The sequence below is a fragment of the Carcharhinus amblyrhynchos genome, chromosome 6 (genome assembly GCF_965287045.1).
Source record: "Carcharhinus amblyrhynchos chromosome 6, sCarAmb.v2.hapA, whole genome shotgun sequence".
NCBI lineage: Eukaryota > Metazoa > Chordata > Chondrichthyes > Carcharhiniformes > Carcharhinidae > Carcharhinus > Carcharhinus amblyrhynchos.
Genome location: NC_137329.1, coordinates 48,849,737 through 48,870,942, shown reverse-complemented (window position 1 = coordinate 48,870,942; position 21,206 = coordinate 48,849,737). Strand labels below are relative to the sequence as shown.

At 42.3% G+C, this 21,206-nt stretch overlaps 1 protein-coding gene across 3 annotated transcripts in view; it reads left to right on the top strand.

Annotated features, from left to right (window-relative positions):
- Positions 1 to 21,206, top strand: part of ptprja (protein tyrosine phosphatase receptor type Ja) — a 180,080-nt gene that overhangs the window by 69,549 nt on the left and 89,325 nt on the right. Inside the window, exons 1-5 of one of the 3 annotated variants that reach the window (XM_080190428.1) lie at positions 20 to 281; positions 1,194 to 1,454; positions 3,125 to 3,385; positions 4,832 to 5,092; positions 13,075 to 13,350. In XM_080190428.1, coding sequence (XP_080046554.1) covers positions 155 to 281; positions 1,194 to 1,454; positions 3,125 to 3,385; positions 4,832 to 5,092; positions 13,075 to 13,350 — 1,186 coding nt within the window. In that variant the 5' untranslated portion in view covers positions 20 to 154. Of the gene's footprint in view, positions 1 to 19; positions 282 to 1,193; positions 1,455 to 3,124; positions 3,386 to 4,831; positions 5,093 to 13,074; positions 13,351 to 21,206 lie in introns of those variants that run through there. The other 2 variants (XM_080190429.1, XM_080190430.1) reach the window with 2 other exon arrangements.

Here is a 21,206-nt window from a genome sequence, read left to right as displayed (position 1 = left end):
CAACATCTCATTACTTACAGAACCAAATGCTGTTGCAAACTTAACCCTTGTGAGTCGCAACACCACTTCAGTTACTCTGAGATGGGACCGTCCATTAGACCATAAATCTGAGTACAGATACAGGGTGGAGACGAATGGAGATCCACCTTCAAATATGATTGTCCCTCATGAGTATATTACAGTGGCACAACTGAAAGCCGGGACCAAGTACAATTTCAGTGTGTTCACTCTGACAGGAGACAATACATCAGCAGATCCGACCACAGTCTCTCTTACAACAGGTAAGGAAGTGGCTCAGTTTGGTTACTAAGTGTTAATCTGTGATTGTGACGTGGGGTAATGCTGGCATGAGAGTTTTCTTCCTCTGTCCTAAAAAACAGCAACAATGAACAGAACGAAAACATCAAGTTGAAAGCTCTTTGTCACCGGTGTAATTAGGTTCTTGGTTTTCCAGAATGGAGATTGAAATTGTGCAGCGTACGAGTTGTGTGTTTGTTGCTAGAAAGAGTTGAAAGTTATATTTGTTCGATGCTTGTCAGCTCTCTGAGCTTTGTAATGGAGGAATTCTTGCATGCTGGTGTGGACCTGTGGAAGGAGATGCCTGTGGTGTATCATTTTTACTGGCTATGATGTCTTATTCTTTAAAATATTCATTCAGTGAGCAGCACTGGAAAGACCAGCATTCACGCATCCCTTATTGCCCTTGATTTGATTGCTGATCTGCTGTTGTTAACTACTGCAGTTTAACTGTCAGAACCTTTCTCTTGTAATGTTTTGTAGAAATGAAGTGGTTTGCTAGGCCATTTAGAAAGCAGTCGAGGGACCCATGTTGATGTGCATCTGCAGTCACAGGTGGTCCAGGCCACGCCAGGTGAGGACAGCAGGCTTGAATTGAACAGTGTTCAGACTTGTTCCTCCTTTGGTTTGTGGAGTAAAATTGATGATTATGATTAACACTGAGGTGAAAGTGTACACGCATTTGATAGGATGTTTCTGCATGTTAGCATCAATTTATCAGATTTTCTCCAAGAAGTCAGCAAGTTGATGAGAAGATTGTGATTGCCTGTCCAGCTTGTGGACAGGAAAAGTAGCAAAATGGATTGACTCTGATTAAGGTCTCATCAGTTATCAGCAGGAGTCAAACAGGTGGCAGTGTGTGTTTGACGTTATTCTCAACATCTCATTACTTACAGAACCAAATGCTGTTGCAAACTTAACCCTTGTGAGTCGCAACACCACTTCAGTTACTCTGAGATGGGACCGTCCATTAGACCATAAATCTGAGTACAGATACAGGGTGGAGACGAATGGAGATCCACCTTCAAATATCATTGTCCCTCATGAGTATATCACAGTGGCACAACTGAAAGCTGGGACCAAGTACAATTTCAGCGTGTTCACACTGACAGGAGACAATACATCAGCAGATCCGACCACAGTCTCTCTTACAACAGGTAAGGAAGTGGCTCGGTTTGATTTAACAGGAATTTGCCTGTCATCAGGATGGATGGTTAATACAGGCAGGAGTCGTCAGTCCGACAAAATAGCAAACAGGAACGGAATGAAAACATCAAGTTGCTCACCAATGTTATCAGCCTCTTGATTTTCTGGAATGGAGATTGAAATTGTGCTGGATAAAGTCTGTGTTTGTGTCTAGAAAGCATTCAAAGTTGTATTTATGCCACGTCACTCAGCTCCCTCAACGTGGCGGTGGAGGAATTGTTATGTACTGGGATAAAACTGTGGAAGGAGAAGTCTGTGGTGTATTCGTCAGCCCATTTACCGACAGAGATGTATCTTTCTTTTAAATGTTTCTTCATAAGTAGTGAATGTAACTGTGAAGGACAGCATTTGTTGCCAGTCCCAAATTACATTTAAAATGATTGCTGGTTATCTGATTCATTGCCTGATCTGATTGGACTTTTTTGCTGCAGACATTTGTACAATTGAGTGGTTTGCTTGACCATTCAGGGACATGATGTGGATATGCCGGCGTTGGACTGGAGTGAACACAGTGAAAAGTCTGACAACACCAGGTTTCAGTCCAACCGATTTGTTTGCTAGTAAACTCACTAGCTTTCGGGTTTGCCCCTTCGTCAGGTGAATGAAAGCTAGTGAGTTTACTATCAAATAAATCGGTTGGACTGAAACCTGGTGTTGTCAGACTTTTTACTGCATTCAGGGACAGTCAGGAGTGAGCCATATTGCTGTGGGTCTGGAGGTTATGCCTGCTGAAGCCAGCAACCTGCCTTGCCAAATGGATATGAGTGAAGCAAATTTTTGTTTGCAACGTTGGTAGTTTGATGGTCACCATTTCTGGAACTAAATTTAATCTCCAGATGTTCTCACTGAATATAGCTTTCCCAGTTACTTGGGCAAGATTTGAATTCTTGAACCCACAGTTTAGCCAGGGCCTCTGGATTACTTGTGCAATGGATATGCAACTGCTTCCACCACCGCAGTTTTTGGGGGCTGTAAGGTTTACTTTGAGACCATAATTAGTGGCTCCTGATGTGTGACAATTGCATCACATTATGGTAAATGGCAAATTGCCAGTGATGCTGTTGGTTAATTTTCATCAACATACTCTTCAATCCATGCGGATATTGATTGATTTTGATCTGGAAGACACTATACATCAGGTTGCTATGCTGTCAGCAGTCAAACCCAAATCTAAGATGACGAAGATAGCATGCAAGTAGTGTACTTTTAATCTGGAACCAAAATGTTGATTTGTTGACTTATTGAGCAACAGGAAGTAGAATATCCAAGTTGTCAAAATAGGAGACAAGACTGGAGTTGGGCTTGAATTAACTAAGCTGTCAGCTTCTTCAGCTTTTTGGTTCATTGAATAGCTTTCACAATAATGATTAAATAGTTCTGAGGTAGGTGAGCACAGGGAAATTTGGTCAGATGGTTTAGCATGTTTGCATCATTTTAAAGGATCTTCTGAAAGAACGTAGATCACTGATGAGATCGTTGCGATTGTGAATCAAGGATAGTGGAGAGAAAATGGAATTAAATGGATTGAATCTGATCAAGATAATCATGGATCTTCAACAGGAGTGGAGCAGTGGGTATTGTGAGGTTGACATTATACTCAACATCTCATTATTATTTCCAGAACCAAATGCTGTTGCAAACTTAACCCTGGTGAATCGCAACACCACTTCAGTTACTCTGAGATGGGACCGTCCATTAGACCATAAATCTGAGTACAGATACAGGGTGGAGACGACTAGAGATCCACTTTCAAATATCATTGTCCCTCATGAGTATATTACAGTGGCACAACTGAAAGCTGGGACCAAGTACAACTTCAGCGTGTTCACACTGACAGCAGACAATACATCAGCAGATCCGACCACAGTCTCTCTTTCAACAGGTAAGGAAGCAGCTCAGTTTGATTTAATAGGAATTTGCCTGACATCAGGATGGATGGGTAGTACAGGCAGGAGTCTTTTCCACCTCATTACTCCAAAATAACAATCAAGAATGGAATGAAAACATCAATTTGAAACCTGCCCACCAATGTAATTAGCCTCTCAGTTTTCTGGAATGGAGATTGAAATTGTGCTGGATAATGTTTGTGTTTGTGTCTCGATAAGGTTCAAAGTTGTATTTATGCCACATCACTCAGCTCCCGCAGCATTGCGGTGGAGGAATTGTTATGTTCTGGAGTAAAACTTGGAAGGAGAAGTCTGTGGTGTATTAGTCAGCACGTTTACTGATGAAGATGTATCTTTCTTTTAAACATTTCTTCGTAAATAGTGAGCATTGCTGGAAAGGACAACATTTGTTGCCCGTCCCAAATTACATTTAAAATGACTTCTGGTTATCTCTTTTGTTACCTGATCTGATCGGACTTTTATGCTGTAGACATTTGTACAAGTGAGTGGTGTGCGCCGCCATTTCAGGGATAGTCAAGAGTGAGCCATATTGCTGTGGGTCTGGTAGTGCATGTGGCCAGACTACACCTGGTAATGGCTGCAAATTTCCTTCCCTAACTGTAATCAGTAAGGCAGTTTTACATCATTGATAGCTTGATGGTCACCATTACAGGAATTAAATTTGAATTCTCAATGTTTTCATTGAGTGCAAATGTCTCCCACTACCTGGGTAAGTTTTGACCTTTTGTGCCCACACTTTTGTCTGGGCCTTTGAATTATTTATGTCGTGGCACTATGCCTATGCCTCCAACACCCCAGTTTTTGGTGGTTGTGAGGTTTATTTTGATACCATAATTAGTGGCTCTAAACGTGTGATGGTTCCGTCACATTGTGGTAACTAGCAAAGTGCTGGAGATACTGTTGGTTGCTTGCTCATCAATACACCATTTAATCCATTGGCATATTGTTTGATTTTTATTCAGAATACGTCAGAAGTCAAACACAAAATTAAGATGATGATAATCGTAGGAAGTGTACTTTTATCTGGAACAAAAATGTTGATTTGTTAAGTTATTGAGTGACAGAGAGAGTAGTATATCCAAGCTGTCAAAATAGGAGATAAGACTGAATTAACTAAGCTGTCAACTTGTTCAACTTTTTGGTTCATGGAATAGCTTTCATAATTATGATTAAATAGTCCTGAGGCAGGTGAGCACAGCGAAATTTGATAGAATGGCTAAGCATGTTTGCATTTTTTTTTCAGGATCTTTTGAAAGAAGGTAGGTGATTCATGAGATCTTTGTGATTATGAATCAAGAATATCGGAGAGGATAAGGAATGAAATAGATTGCCTCTGATGAAGATATAGATCTTCAACAGGAGTGGAGCAGGGGGATATTGTGAATTTGACGTCATTCTCAACATCTCATTATTATTTACAGAACCAAATGCTGTTGCAAACTTAACCCTTGTGAATCGCAACACCACTTCAGTGACTCTGAAATGGGACCCTCCATTAGACCATAAATCTGAGTACAGATACAGGGTGGAGACGAATGGTGATCCATCTTCAGATATGATTGTCCCTCATGAGTATATTACAGTGGCACAACTGAAAGCCGGGACCAATTACAATTTCAGCGTGTTCACATTGACAGCAGACAATACATCAGCAGATCCGACCACAGTCTCTTTTACAACAGGTAAGGATGCGGCTTGGTTTGGTTGAATAAAATTTGTTCAATGGTTATGCTGTCTGCATAACACTGGAAGGAATTTATTCTTTCTTTAATCCAACAAAGCAATAATCCTGAATGATATGATGCGTCAAGACAAATCCATGCTTACCAGTAATGTAAGTTGACTTTAATATTCAAGGACTGAGATCAAAATGATGTTTGGTGATGATTTTGTCAAATATTTCTGTAGCTGGAAACAGTGTAAGGCTATATTTGTTCTATGCTTGTCAGCTCTGTCAGCATTATGGTTGAGGAGTTGACCAATATTAATCATGTGTCTGTGCTGGCCCTTTGAAGGACAAATTTATCTTGTGCCAATCCCACATTTTTTTTTGAAGCCCTGATAATGTTTGCTTTTCAGTTAATGGTCCAGTTCTCTTTTGAAAATTTCTACCATACTTTTCAGGCAGTGCATTCCAGATCCTAACCACCTGAAGAATGAAAATGGTTTTCCTCACATTGGCTTTATTGCCAATTAAATCTGTGCTCTTTAGTTTTTGATCCTTCCAAGTGGGAATAGTTTCTTCCCATTTACTAGCTCAGAGCCCTCATGATTTTGAGTGCCTCTATCAAATCTCCTCTCGAGATTCTCCTCCCTGAGGCAAACTATCCCAGTTTCTTCACTCTTTTTTAAGTTGCACATCCTTAGAGTTCTTGAGAATCTTTCCCACCCTCACTCGAATAGCGTGATGCCCAGAACTCCAGTCGAAGTCAAACCAGTGTTTTATACAGATTTAATATAACTTCTTTGTTTTTGTACTCTATGCCCTGTTTATTAAAGCCCAGGATGATGTATGGTTATCCACTCTCTGCCCTGCCACCTTCAGTGATTTATTTGCATCTACGTCTTGGTTTCTCTTTCTGCACCACCTTTAAAATTGTACCCTTCCTTTTATATTGTCTGTCCACATTCTTTCTTCCAAAGTGAATCACTTCACACTTCTCTGCAGTAAATTTCATCTTTCACTTGCCTGCACTTCCATCGTTCCATTTATGCCCTCTTAAAGTTCTGCACTATTTTCCGCAAATGGCTCTCAATGTTTCCAAGTTTCATTTATCAATAAATTCTGAAATTTCTCTGCAAACTAAGAGCTGAATCATTAATTTGTATCAGTAGGGACTGATGCCTAACACTAACCCCTGGGGAACTCCACTATAAACCTCCCTCTTGTCCAAAAAAATCATTTGCCACTCTTATGTGGTTCCTGACCCTCAAGCAATATGATATCCATTTTGCTACTGTCCCTTTTAGTGCATGAGCCCTAACTTTGCTCACATGCCTGTTGTGTGCGTTTAACCAAATGGCTTTTGGAAATCATGTGCACTATCTCAACAGAATTACCCTCATATCTGATACTTCTTCAAAAACTCGAGCTAGTTCATTTCTCTCAACAAATCCATGCTGGCTCTCCTTAATTAGCTTACATTTTCTCAAGTAATTTTATCAGAAATGATCATTTCTAAAAGCTTCCCTACCACCAAAATTAAACTAACTAGTCTGCAGTTATTGTGTTTGTCTTTTTTTAAAACTTGGGTGTAATTCTCCAGTCCTCTGGCACCATACCTGAGTCTAAACAAGATAGGAAAATTATGACTAATGCCTCCGAAATTTCCACTCTTATTTTTCAGGAACCTTGGATACTTTTTGGCCTCCTTCTGCACTGTAGAGATTCTATGACATTTGATTCAATCCTGGTGCCTTGTTAACTTTGAAGCTTTTAAGACAGTCTTTCCAATACTCTCTCCTTAGCAATTTTAACTTCCTTCTCTTTCATCATGACCTGGACAGCATCTTCCTTGGTAAAGACAGATGCAAGATATTAATTTAATACCACAGCCATGTCCTCTAGCTATTGACATGAATTCCCTTTTGTATCTAATTAGGTGCTTTCAGCATTACTCCTCTTGTTACCACTGTTTTACTATTTATGAAGACTTTTGGATTCCTTTTTATGTTAACTGTCAGTTTCCTCTCAATCTTCTGTTTTGCTTTTCTTAATTGCTTTCTCAATTCTCTTTAAACTTTTGAAACTCATCCCGGTTCTCAACTGTGTTATCCATCTGACATAAGCACACTTTGGCAGCTTCATCATCTTTGCAATCTGTTTTGCCATTCAGGAAGCTCTACTTGATCTATCTGTTCTTAAAACACATTCTGTCTGAACCGAGTGCAGACGGGCATAAGGTTGATAAGATTAAGGAAGTGAATGGGTGGCTCAGGGATTGGTGTGGGAGGAATGGGTTTGAATTTATGGGGCATTGGCATCAGTATTGGGGTAGGTGGGACCTGTTCAGGTGGGATGGGGTTGGTCTGAACCGTGCGGGGACCAGAGTCCTGGCTAATTGTGTAAATAGGACTGTAGTTAGGGCTTTAAACTAATTAGGCGGGGGGAGGGTGCGAGGGTAGGTGACATTACAGGGTCTAAAGTAAAGGAGAGGGTGCAGGTAAGGGGGGAGGCCAAGGATGTCCCAATAATAAAGGGAGTAGGGGGCGTGAGTATGGTTGGTGGCGTTCTGGCAAATAGGGTCCAGGTGAAGGCTGGGATGAAGGCACTTTATCTGAATGCACGAAGCATTCGGAATAAAGTGGATGAGCTGGTGGCGCAGATGAGCACAAATGGATATGATCTGGTGGCCATTTCAGAGACGTGGCTGCAAGGTGACAGGGACTGGGAGCTAAACGTTCAGGGGTATCAAGTGTTTAGGAAGGATAGGAAGGAGGAAAAAGTGGGAGGGGGTGTAGCTCTGCTGATTAAGGATAGCATCAGGGTGGTAGTAAGGGATGATGTAGGAACCAAAGAGCAGAACGTGGAATCATTGTGGGTGGAGATTAGGAACAGCAAAGGGAGGAAGACGCTGGTGAGTGTCGTTTATAGGCCCCCGAATAATGATCTGGAGGTGGGGCGGGCTGTTAATGCGCAAATAAATGCGGCGTGCAGGAATGGAACGGCGATAATTATGGGGGATTTCAATCTACATATTGATTGGTCGACCCATGTTGGACGCGGTGGGCTCGAGGAGCAGTTCTTGGAATGCTGCCGGGATAGTTTCCTCGAACAGTGCGTGTTGGAGCCGATGAGGGAGCGAGCTATCTTGGATCTGGTGTTAGGTAATGAGGCAGGTAGAATTAGGGACCTTGTGGTGAAGGATCCTCTTGGGAAGAGTGATCATTATCTGGTGGAGTTTCTGATGCAGATGGAGGAGGAGAAAGTGGGCTCCCGGACATGTGTCCTTTGTTTGAACAGTGGGGAGTATGGTAGGATGAGAGAGGAATTGGCGAATGTTGATTGGGGGAGTGCGTTGGAAGGTAGGTCTGCTGAGGAACAGTGGAGGATCTTTAAGGAGATCTTTCTTGGTGCTCAGCAGAAATTTATTCCGATGGTTAAAAACGATCGTAGGAGGAGAGGTAATCAGCCGTGGATAATGAAGGAGGTGAAGGAAAGTGTTATTAAAAGCGGATGCGTTTAGAGTAGCTAAGAGTAGTGGGCGAGAAGAGGATTGGGAGAGGTTTAAATGTCAACAAAGAATGACAAAGAAATTGATAAAGAAGGGTAGGATAAACTATGGAGCTGGGCTAGCGCTTAATATAAAAAAGGATAGCAAGAGTTTTTATAAATATATAAAAAGGAAGAGGCTGGCTAGGGTGAACGTTGGACCCTTAGAGGATGAGAGGGGGGACTTAGTGGTAGGGAATGGTGAAATGGCTGAGGCCTTGAATAACTTTTTTGTTTCGGTCTTCACGGAGGAGGACGTGAGTAATTTGCCAGGTGTTAGCAATGGAAAGATGGTAGGAGTGGAGGGCCTGAATGACATTATTGTTACTAGAGAGGCGGTGCTCGACAGACTGGAGGGACTGATTGTGGACAAGTCCCCAGGACCGGATGGAATGCATCCAAGGGTTCTGAAGGAAATGGCGGAAGTGATAGTGGATGCCTTGGTGATTATTTTCCAAACGTCGCTGGATTCCAGGGAAGTGCCGGAAGATTGGAAAACGGCTAATGTCACGCTGTTGTTTAAGAAGGATGGCAGGCAAAAGGCGGGGAATTATAGGCTGGTTAGTTTAACGTCTGTTGTAGGAAAAATGTTAGAATCCGTGATCAAGGAGAAAATAGCGAGGCATCTTGAGGAGAATTGTTTGGTAGAGCAGACGCAGCACGGTTTCATTAAGGGGAAGTCATGTCTGACGAACTTATTGGAGTTCTATGAGGATGTGTCTAGGGCGGTGGATAGAGGAGAGCTGGTGGATGTGGTCTTTCTTGATTTTCAGAAGGCGTTTGACAAGGTGCCTCACAATAGATTATTGCAGAAGGTCAGGGGGCATGGAGTTGGGGGTAGGGTGTTAGCGTGGATAGAGGACTGGCTGTCATATAGGAGGCAGAGAGTGGGGGTCAATGGGTGCTATTCGGAATGGCGGTTGGTGACTAGTGGAGTGCCCCAGGGGTCGGTGCTGGGGCCTCAGCTATTCACCATTTATATAGATGATCTGGAGGAGGGAACCGAGTGTATGGTGTCGAAATTTGCTGATGACACCAAGATTGATGGAACAGCAAATTGTGCGGAGGGTGTGGAGAGTCTGCAGAAGGATCTAGATAGGCTGGGGGAATGGGCCAGGAACTGGCAAATGGAATTTAATGTTGGCAAATGTGAGGTTGTCCACTTTGGTAGGAATAATGGTAGGAAGGACTATTACTTACGTGGCGAAAAACTGCAGCATGCGACGGTGCAGAGGGACCTCGGGGTCCTTGTGCATGAGTCGCAAAAACCCAGCCTGCAAGTGCAGTCGGTGGTCAGGAAGGCGAATGGGATGCTGGCCTTCATAGCGAGGGGGATTGAATATAAAAGTAGGGAGGTCTTGCTGCAGCTGTATAGGGCACTGGTGAGGCCGCAGCTGGAGTACTGTGTGCAGTTTTGGTCGCCGCACTTATGCAAGGATATTTTGGCCTTGGAGGGAGTGCAGAGGAGGTTTACTAGGCTGATTCCAGAGTTGGGGGGGTTGAACTATGAGGAGAGGCTGAATAAACTAGGCTTGTACTCATTAGAGTTTAGAAGAATGAGGGGAGATCTCATTGAGACGTATAAGATGTTGAATGGGATGGATAGGATAGAGGTGGAGAGGCTCTTCCCACTCAGAAAGGACAGTAGGACTAGGGGGCACAGCCTCAGGATAAAGGGGGGTGCGGTTTAGAACGGAGTTGAGGAGGAACTTCTTCACTCAAAGGGTGGTGAATCTCCGGAATTCTCTGCCCGTTGAAGTGGTGGAGGCTGCCTCGCTCAATATTTTTAAGACGCGGGTTGATAGGTTTTTGATAGGCAAGGGGATTAAGGGTTATGGGGAGAGGGCGGGAATGTGGAACTGAGCCACGACAGATCAGCCATGATCTTATTGAATGGCGGGGCAGGCTCGAGGGGCCAGATGGCCTACTCCAGCTCCTATTTCTTATGTTCTTATTTTCTTATTATTAAGTTTCAGTTTTGCCTGCCAATCTTTGGTTCTAGTTTTTCTCACCCAGGTCCATTCATTTACCATTGAAATTGGCTTTCCCTGATTGTTCCTTGACCCTTTTTCATAGCCAATATAAACCTTATTGCACAATGATTCCTGACCCCCTACATGTTCCTGCACTGGTATGTTATCCACTTGTCACACCACTTCTCCAGGAACCCAAATCCAGCAGTTATTCTTTTCTCACTGAACTGGAATCTGCTGCTGTAGGGAATTCTCCTGACCACATTGTAGTAACTCTTGCCCATCTCTGCCCTTTGCGTTACTACTATTCCCTCATATTGACTGTATGACCAGCGGATGTGACATGAAATGGTTGGGCCCTACTAGATACTTGGGCAAAAGTTCCTTGGAGGTGATGGCCTTAAGGTTGGCTTCTGGTTGTTGTGCACAGTACATTTTTCCCAAGGTTTCTGAAGGTAGAGAAAGAAACAACGGAGAATTAAGGTTCTCTGAGAGAGCAACATGCAAAATAAAGGATAGATTTATATCACAGAATTGAAAATTGCACTCAGAATTGCTGTCCTATGGAATTTATCCATGGTACAGCACAGTTTTTAAATTCTTTCAGGAGGCCAGCCCACATTGTCTATCCCTATTTCTTCTGAGAAGGTGGCAGTGAGCTGCCTTCTTGAACTGCTGCAATCCATGTGATGTAAATATGTACACACTGCTGTTAGGGAGGGAGTTCCTGGATTTTGACCCAGCAACAGTAAAAGAGTAGCAACATCCTTCATATTAGGATGCTGAACGACTTGGAAGGGAATTTGCAAGTGTTGGTGTTCCCATGTGTGTACTGCCCTTATCCACCTAGGTTATAGCCGTCATGAATTTGGAAGGTGCTGTTGAAGGAGCCTTGAGTTGCTGCACAGCATCATGCAGAAGCGATGGTGAACACTGCTGCCACTGTGTTTTGGTGGTGGAGCAAGTGGATTTTCAAGTGGTGGTGAGTGTCTTGGTGCAAAGAAAGTAGAGGGGAAAGTGGTAAAGCACCAAATAATGAACAATATCACATGACAGCTTTAATTCTATAATAAACCATTCATTTTACTTGGCTAAAACTTAGAATCATAGAATCCCTACAGTGCAGGAGGCCACTCAGCCCATTGAGTCTGCACTGAGCACAATCCCCAAGGCCCTTTTCCCCTAACACCACTGCCAATCAAGCAAATTGCTTTGTCCTAGATATTATTAAGCGTTATGTATGTTGTTGGAGCTACACTCATCCAGGGAATTGGACTCTTGCCTTGTAGATAGCGGTTTGGGGAGTTGAGAGCCAAGTTACTCACTGCAGAATTCCCTGCCTCTAATCTGTTCTTATAAGTAATGAGAGAATTTGAAAATGAGGTCTTAACCACGGTGCCTCCATGGGGTAGCACAGTGGTTAGCACCGCTGCCTCACTGCATCAGGGACCTGGGTTCAATTCTGGCCTTGGGTCACTATGTATTTGGAGTTTGTACATTCTCCCCATGTCTGCATGGGTTTCCTCCAGATGCTCCAGTTTCCTCCCACAGCCCAAAGATGTGCAGGTTAGATTGAGTGGTCATGGTAAATTGCTCCATATCATCTGGGGGACTAGCAGGGTAAATAAGTGGTGTTGGGGGATAGGGCCTTGGGGATTGTGCTCAGTGCAGACTCAATGGGCTGAATGGCCTCCTCCTGCACTGTGGGGATTCTATGATTCTAAGTTTTAGCCAAGTAAAATGAATGGTTTATTATAGAATTAAAGCTATCATGTGATATTGCTCATTATTTTGTGCTTTACTGCTTGCCCCTCTACTTTCTTTGCACCAAGACACTGTCCTCCTTCCCTTCAGTCTCAACATCAGTGACCTGGCTGCTTCACTCTATGCTGAAAAGAATTAGGATACTTCTTTCACCTTCGCAAAGATCACCACAAAATTGATTTTTCTGCAATTGAGAGAAAGTCTAATGGTTTTCTACCTATTAAATCATGGCTGTGTGCTGCACCCCTTTTCCTTTCACTGATGCTTTTCAAACAAACTTCTGAATATTTAATCCTTGAATTTTCTTTCCAATGCACATACTTGCTATTCATTAAAACTCAGTTCACTTGCTATCTGCTGTCATTTGAAATTGAAGTAACTATGCTGTGATAAACACGTCTGATACTCTTTCCCATCATCCCCAATAATCTGTTCTCATTCCCGCTCCCATCTCCTTCTCCTCTGTCTCTGTATTAGGTACCTCCTCAGCTGTTGCCTTACTTCTTACAATCTGCAGACTTTGTATTTTTTTCAAAAGCTGCACAGAATTACTGAATTTAGTTTTCTGTGCTTTTTAACCTTGGATATGTGATGAATTATGCTTTCATAGTCCTTCACTAAGTTTCCCTATTAAAGAAATTCCTGAGTGTCATTTCTTAAATGCTATTATAGTCAATATTTATTTTTTTAAAACTGGGGCAATTGTTTCCAACAGAGCCTAATGAAGTACTGAATGTAACGGTTGTGGATGTTGGCACTGACTTCGTATTTCTGAATTGGACAAGCCAACTAGATTATAAAATTGGGTATCAGTACATGATACTGACCAAAGAAAACCCGAACTCAACTGATGTAATTGGAAATATAACTGTAAGAATTGAGAATGCTACCATAAAGGGATTGACGTCCGGAACAAAGTATTATTTTACCATTACTACAATGACAGCAGATGGTGTTCAAGGAAAGTCAGTGGAGAAATTTAGCTACACAAGTAAGTGTTACTCATGGGCTAATCAAATGAGGTCTGCTGAATAAAAAATATTTCCTTAAATTTTATTATTTATGTGATCACTAATGCACTGTTTACTTGAAAATGTTATCAAGCCTGCTTTATGTATTAGTTGTTATCTATAATGTTTATATTCACAACAATTCTGAATTAAGTTTTTAAATGCTAATATTTCACTGATGTATTCTCTGTATGGTTCAAATATAGCTAACTTTAAACATTCTTATTCTGGTGGATATTGCAACAGGATACCTCAACTAGAATATTCTTTGAGGAAAAACTAGCTCATCATTTGGATACGAATGGTTATGTGTTGAAAGTTGATTGCTAAATGTGGTGGTTAGTTTATTCAGAAGTGCATCAGCTTGACTTACTTGATAGCAGACTTGACTTTATTCAGAATGTTGACCATTCAAACTTTATTGTTCTGCTGAGTCCATAATTTAATCTGGCTTTATCGCCATATTCTTGGAGCTGCTGTCTATCTGTTCATGTGGATGTTCTTCTAAAGAAAAGCAGGAGGCTTTTCCAGTGCCCTAGCCAAATTAGCTCACCATTTGATTTGTAGAATTTTGCTATGTGCAAAATTGATTGCTCAGTCAGAAAATGTTGATTACATTTAAATACCAGTTGGCTGTGAAGTATCCTAGAACACTTTGAGGATATAATTTATAAATGAGAAATCAAAGCAGAAGATGCTGAGAATACTCAGCTGGTTGGCCGAAATCTGTGGTAAGGGAAAGAGAGTCATCGTTTCCGGTCAATGATTTTTCAACATAGCTGGGAAGGGCTAGGGATGTATCATGTTTTAAGCAAGTGCAGAGGTAGAGAAGGCTGGTTAGAGGAAGTGGGAAAGAAGGAAAGGTCTGTGTTGGTGGAAGGCAGGACTGTGTGCAGCATAAAAGGGTCATGTTGCAAGGTAAAAAAGATGGTAATGGGTCAAGTCAATTAAAAAAATGATTAAATGGCCACAACACCTGCTACCCAAAGAAATGGGCATTAATTGTGATCTCCAATTGTTGAACTCATTGGACACTTCTACAATTTTCCAGGTTCAGTCAAAAATTCCCCAAACTTCTATTAAACGTTATGACTATAGTCTTGGAGGGTGAGGACAGAGGAGCTTGCTGTGGAACTGGGATGGAGAATTAAAATGGCAAACAACTGAAATCCCAGGGTATCCTTGCAGACTTAATAGAGATATTTAGCAAAATAACTACTTAGATGGCCTTTTGTCTCTCAAGGTAGCAGAAACTACATTGTGAGTAGTGAATACAGTGTGCCAAACTGACAGAAGAACAAGTAAGTCACTGTTTCAGTGGAAGGAATATTTAGGGTCCTTAATGGTGGGAAGGGAGAAGGTGAAAGGTTAGATGTTGAATCACTTCCATTAGTGAAGGTAGGTATTACGGGAATTGCTGCCTACATTGGGATGATTGAAGAGTGGAGCGGGGTGTCGCACAGGTTCTTCGGAAGAGAAGAGGAAGATCTGTTTGGCATTGCACTGGAGGTGACGGTGACAGTTCCTTGGAATGTGGTAACTCATGGAATGGAAGGCAAGGACAAGAGAAAACCATGTCATGGAAGGTGGACAAGAGAACAAAAGTATAGAAAATGGGATAAACATGATCGAGGATTTTGTCAATCACAATGGAGAGGAATGCTCAAAAGAAAAGGAAGATAGAGGTTGGAAATACTAGTAAGGCAGGTGGCATCATTAAAATACATGCAACAAAAACAAGGAGTCTGGAGAAAGGAATAGAATCCTTAGTGGGATGGGGGCAGGGAAAGGTAATCAAGGTAGATTTTGAAACCAGTGGCCTCACAGTCGATGTTGGTTGATTAAAATTTGAGGACGGGAGAGTCAGAGATGAACCATGTGAAGACGAGGGAGGGATGGAAGTCGGGAGTAACATTCTGACTTGAGGCTGGAATAGTCAGCAGCACTAATGGAGTCATCAGTGCACCAAATAAAGAGATGAGGTGGGGGACCTATGTAGAACAGGACTAAGTATTCCACATGGCCCACAAAAAGGCATCTTAGCTAGGAATCTTGCAGATTTCCACAGCAACACCATCTGGTTTAGAGGAAGTGTGGAGAGTCAAAGAAGAAAATGATCCAAATAAGAGCATGTTCAGCTATGTGGAGAAGAATGGTGGTGAATGGACCTGGTTGTGCCTCTATTAAGAAGCAGAAGAGAGCCTCTGGTGGAAGGGGTTGGCCATCCATGGTACAAAGAAGATGGGTTAGAGCCAGGAAAATATAAACGGTTGAAGTGGCAAAAGAAGAACTTTACATATAGATGGGAATACACAGAAGAGAGAGAGAGAACAGTCAAAGTGGGACAAAATAAGGTCTGTGGGACGAAAACAGATTGAAAGCATGTGTCTATCAGTCCTGTTTGTGGATTTTGGGAAGGAGGTGGAAAAGGGCTGTACAGGATTAAGAGAATCATAGTAGTTGTTCAGGAAGCCATGGTTTGATGTTCAGTGATGAGATCGTGGTCCAAAGAGATTAAGAGGTGGTGTTGGAGAGCTGGCATCAGCCTATGCAAGGTGGAGAGCTGTTCATCAAGCAACAGAAGAATATGCTGTGGGCTGATGGGCAATATGGAGGATGATGCAAAAAGTAACAGTGGTGTTCAGTAGAATGTGGGAAATTTGAAAATTATAATTTGTTTGGTCTAAGAAGGGCTTTGGGTAAATTCATATAAATATACTGCTGTTATATTAAATATAAAACAGGTTAAATCCGCACAATTTTCAGCGTATGGAAATTTGCACTAATTTCAGCTATCCTAAAGTGTGCTTTTTTACATAGCTCAATTTCAGACATTGGAGTTCAACGATATTCATACCTTTATGTAATTCTATTCATCTGAATACAGCCAAGGTAGTGGGGTGGGTCTAAGGCCATAAGGTATAGGAGCAGAAATAGGCCATTCGGCCCATCAAGTCTGCTCCACCATTCAATCGTGGCTGATAAGTTTCTCAACACTGTTCTCTTGCCCTTGCTCTGTAACCTTTGATCCCCTTACCAATCAAGAACCTGTCTATCTGTCTTAAATACACTCAATGACCTGGCCTCCACAGCCTTTTGTGCCAATGAATTCCATAGATTCACCACTCATTGGTTGAAGAAATTCCTCCTCATAGTTTTAAAAGGTCATCTTTTTACTGAGGCTGTGCCCTCAGATTCTAGACTCTCTTACAAATGGAAACATCTTCCCCATGTCCACTCAATCCAGACCTTTCAGTATTCTGTAAGTTTCAGTGAGATCTCCTCTTATCCTTCCCAATTCTATCGAGTTCAGACCCAGAGTCCTCAAGAGCTCCTCATATGTCAAGCTTTTCACTCACCCTCATTCTTGTGAACCTCCTCTGCTCCTCTAAGGCCAGCACATCCATCCTTGCATACAAAATTGCTCAGAATATTCCAAATGTGGTCTGCCCAGAACCTTATAAAGCCTCAGCAGTACATTCCTGCTTTTGTACTCTTGTCCTGTCAAGAAAGTTACACTTGCCTTCTTAACTACCAACTCAACTTGCAAGTTAACATTAACAGAATCCTGAACTAGGACTCGCAAGTCTCTTTGCGCTTCTGATTGCTGAATTCTCTCCCCATTTAGAAAATAGTCTATGCCTCTTCTTCCAACCAAAAGTGCATAATCTCACATCTGCCACTTCTTTGCCCACTCTCTTAACCTGTTCGAGTACTTCTGCAGCCTCCCTGCCTCCAGAATATTACCTGTCCCTTCACCCATCTTTGTATCATCTACAAACTTAGTCACAATGCCCTCAGTTTCTTCATTTAGACCAGTGATGTATAAAGTGAAAAGTTGTTGTCCCAACAATTCCTAACTTTCAGTAGCTTAGAACTTCTGATTGCAACTTGCCAAAATCTAGAGGCAGAGATAATAAAAGAGCAGAAGTTTTTTTTATTTCCTATTTATCTAGGATACAATTCTAGTCTAAAAGCTTTGGTATAGAGATGGTCAGTGAGGCAGAGACCTTGCCAAGTATAAACTCGTCGCTGAGCAAATACTGACTTGTACAAGTGAAATGTGGCCTTCATCAGGGGCTCTATTGACAAAATATGCTTTTCCTCATGTTATGAACTTTGATAGGGATTAGATTAAAATAGATGTATGATTTTAAATTTCTACCTTATCCAGAGCAATAATATTATTTTTATTAATCGATCCTGAGTTATTGACAGTATTCTAATTGGAACCTGACAAAACCTTATATAATACAATCACTTTTCATTCATAAGACCATAACTAATAGGAGTAGAATTCGGCAATTTGACCCATTGAGTCTCCTCTGCCATTCAATCATGACTGATATTTTTCTCATCCCCATTCTCCTGCCTTTTCCCCATAACCCCTGACCCCCTTATTAATCAGGAACCTATCTATCTCTGTCTTAAAGACACGCAATGACCTGGCCTCCATAGCCTTCTGTGGCAAAGAATTCCACAGATTGACCACTCTCTGGCTGAAGAAATTTCTTCTCATCTCTGTTTTAAAGGATCATCCCTTTAGCCTGAGGTTAGCCTGTGCCCTCTGGTTCTAGTCTTTCCTATTAGTGGAAACATCCTCTCCATGTCCACTCTATCCTGACCTCATAGTATCCTGCGGGTTTCAATAAGATACCCCCCCCCATCCTTCTAAAGTCCAATGAGTACAAACTCAGAGTCCTCAACTGTTCCTCATACGACAAGCTCTTCATTCCAGGGGTTATTCTTGTGAACCTCTTCTAGACCCCTTCCAAGGCCAGCACATCCGCCCTTAGATATAGGGCCTAGAACTGCTCACAGTCTTCAAATGGGGTCTGACCAGAGCCTTAGCGATCTCAAAAGTACGTCCCTGCTCTTGTATTCTAGCCCTCTTGACATGAATGTTAACATTGCATTTGCCTTCCTAACTGCTGACTGAACCTGCAGGTTAACTTAATCTTGAACAATGACTCCAAAGTCCTTTTGTGTTTCTGAGTTCCTAAGCATTTTCCCAATTAGAAAAGAGTCTCTGCCTCCGTTCCTCCTTCCAAACTGGATAACCTCACACTTTTTCTACATTGTATTCCATCTGCCACTTCTTTACCCACTCTCGTAACATGTCCAAGTCCTTCTGCCCCCCTGTTTCCCCAATACTACCTGTCCCTCTACATATCTTTGTATCATCTGCAAACTTAGCAACAGTGCCTTCCTCCAAATCACCTAATGTATATTGTGAAAAGTTGTGGTCCCAGCACTGACCCCTGAGAGAAACCATTAGGTACTGGCTGCCATTCTGAAAAAGAGTCCTTTATCCCCACTCTCTGCTTTCTACCAGTCAACCAATTCTCTATCAATGCCAGGATCTTATCCTTAACACCATGGGCACTTAACTTATTTAACAGTCTCCTATGCGGCGTCTTGTCAAAGATCTTCTGGAAATCTAAATAAATCACATCCACTGGTTCTTCTTTATTAAGAATCATAGAGTCATAGAACCCTACAGTGCAGAAAGAGGCCCTTCGGCCCATCGAGTCTGCACTGAACACAATCCCACCCAGGCCCTACCTTTATATCCCAACATATTATCCCCACTAATCCCTCTAACCTATGCATCCCTGGACACTAAAGGGCAATTTCTTTACATGGTCAATCAACCTAACCCCGCACATCTTTGGACTGTGGGAGGAAACCGGAGCACCCGGAGGAAACCCACGCAGACACGAGGAAAATGTGCAAACTCCACACAGACAGTGACCCGAGCCAGGAATCAAACCCTGGAGCTGTGAAGCAGCAGTGCTAACCACTGTGCTATTGTGCCGCCCATTAACTTCCTTGTTACCTCCTCAAAGAACTCTAACAGGTTTGTCAGATATGACCTCCACTTAACAAAGCCGTGCTGACTCAGTCCTACTTTATCATGCACTTCCAAGTACTCTGCAATCTCATCTTTAACAATGGACTCTAAAATCTCACCAATGACTGAAGTCAGGCTAACCATCCTATAATTTCCTGTCTGCTGTCTCTCTCTTCCTTCTTAAACAGCGGTGTTACATTAGCTACTTTCCAGTCCTCTGGGACCCTCCCTGCCTCCAGTGATTCCTGGAAGGTCACCACCAATGCCTCCACAATTTCCTCAGCTATCCTTTTAGAGCCCTGGGGTGTAGTCCATCCGGTCCAGGTGATTTATCCACCTTCAGATCTTTCAGTTTCTCCTGAACCTTCTCCTTAGTGATGGCCACTACACTCAGCTGTGCCCCCGGCTCTCCTGGAGCTCTGGCATCCCACTGGTGTCTTCCACCATGAAGACTGATGCAAAGTAACTATTCAGTTTCTCTGCCATTGCTTTCATTTCCTATTATTACTTCTCCATCCTCACTTCCTTGTGATCCAATGGCTATTTTTGCCCCTTTCTTGCCTCTTATGTTGAAAATAACTCTTCCTATCTTTTATATTACTAGTTAGCTTACACTCATATTTCATCTTCTCCCCCGTTATTACTTTTTTAGTTGTCCTCTGCTCGCTTTTAAAGGCTTCCCAATCCTCTGGCTTTCCACTAATCCTTGCCACTTTGTATGCTTTTTCTTTTGCTTTTATGCTGTCCTTGACTTCCCTCATCAGCCATTGATGCCTTGTCCTCCCCTTAGCATGTTTCCTCCCCTCCGGGATGAATTTCTGTCATGCCTCCTGAATAAGTCGCAAAAACACCTGCTATTGCTGTTCTTCCCTGCTAGGCTCCTTTTCCAATCAACTCTGGCCAGTTCCTCCCTTATGTCTTTGTAGTTACCTTTATTTAATTGTAATACTATTACATCTGATTCAACTTCTCCCTCTCAAACTACAGGGTAAATATTATCATATTGTGGTCACTGCTCCCTAAGGGTTCCTTCATTTTAGTTTCCCTAGTCAAGCCGGCCTCAATACATATTACCAATGCAGAATTGCGTGTTACCTGGTAGGCTTTATCACATGCTGCTCCAAAAAAAATCTCTTAAACATTCCACAAAATACTTTTCTTGGGATCCACTACCTACAAATTGAAGTTCCCCATGATTATTGTAATATTGCCTTTTTTTATACGCCTTTTCTATCTGCTGATTTACTTTCTGCCCCACATCCTGACTGCTGCGAAGGGACCTGTATATAACTCCCATCAGGGTCTTTTTATCGTCGCAATTCCTCCACTCTACCCAGAGAAATTCTGTGCCTTCTGATCCCATATTACTTCTTGCTATCGATTTAACTTCATCCCTTACTAACAATGCAACCCTGCCCTCTTTGCCCATCTGACTGTCCTTCCGATAGGACACATATCCTTGGATATTTAGATCCCAGTCCTGATCCCCTTGCAGCCACGTTCCTATGATGCCCACAACATTGTACCAGCCAATTTCAGTGAGTGCAACAAACTCATTTTACCTTGTTCCATACACTGTGTGCATTTAGGTACAACAACCTCAACCCTGCATTGACCACCTTCCTTCTCATACTTGTCAGATGAAAATCTTCTCATCGGGACAGGCCTTCCCCAACACTGGTGCCAATTTCCCATGAATTCAAACCCATTCTTCCCACACCAATCTTTGAGCCATGTATTCACCTCCTTAATCTTATTGACCCTATGCCAATTAGCTCATGGCTAAGTTTGTATTCCAGAGATTACTTTTTTGGTTTTCCTTTTTAATTTTCCTCCTAGCTGTTCATTCTCCCTCAGCAAAACGTTTGTTCCTGTTCTGCCAATGTCATTGGTACCTACATGTACCACGACAACTGGGTCTTTACCCTCCTACACAAAGTTCCCCTGCAGTCCATGTGAGATATCCTGAACTGGAGCACTAGG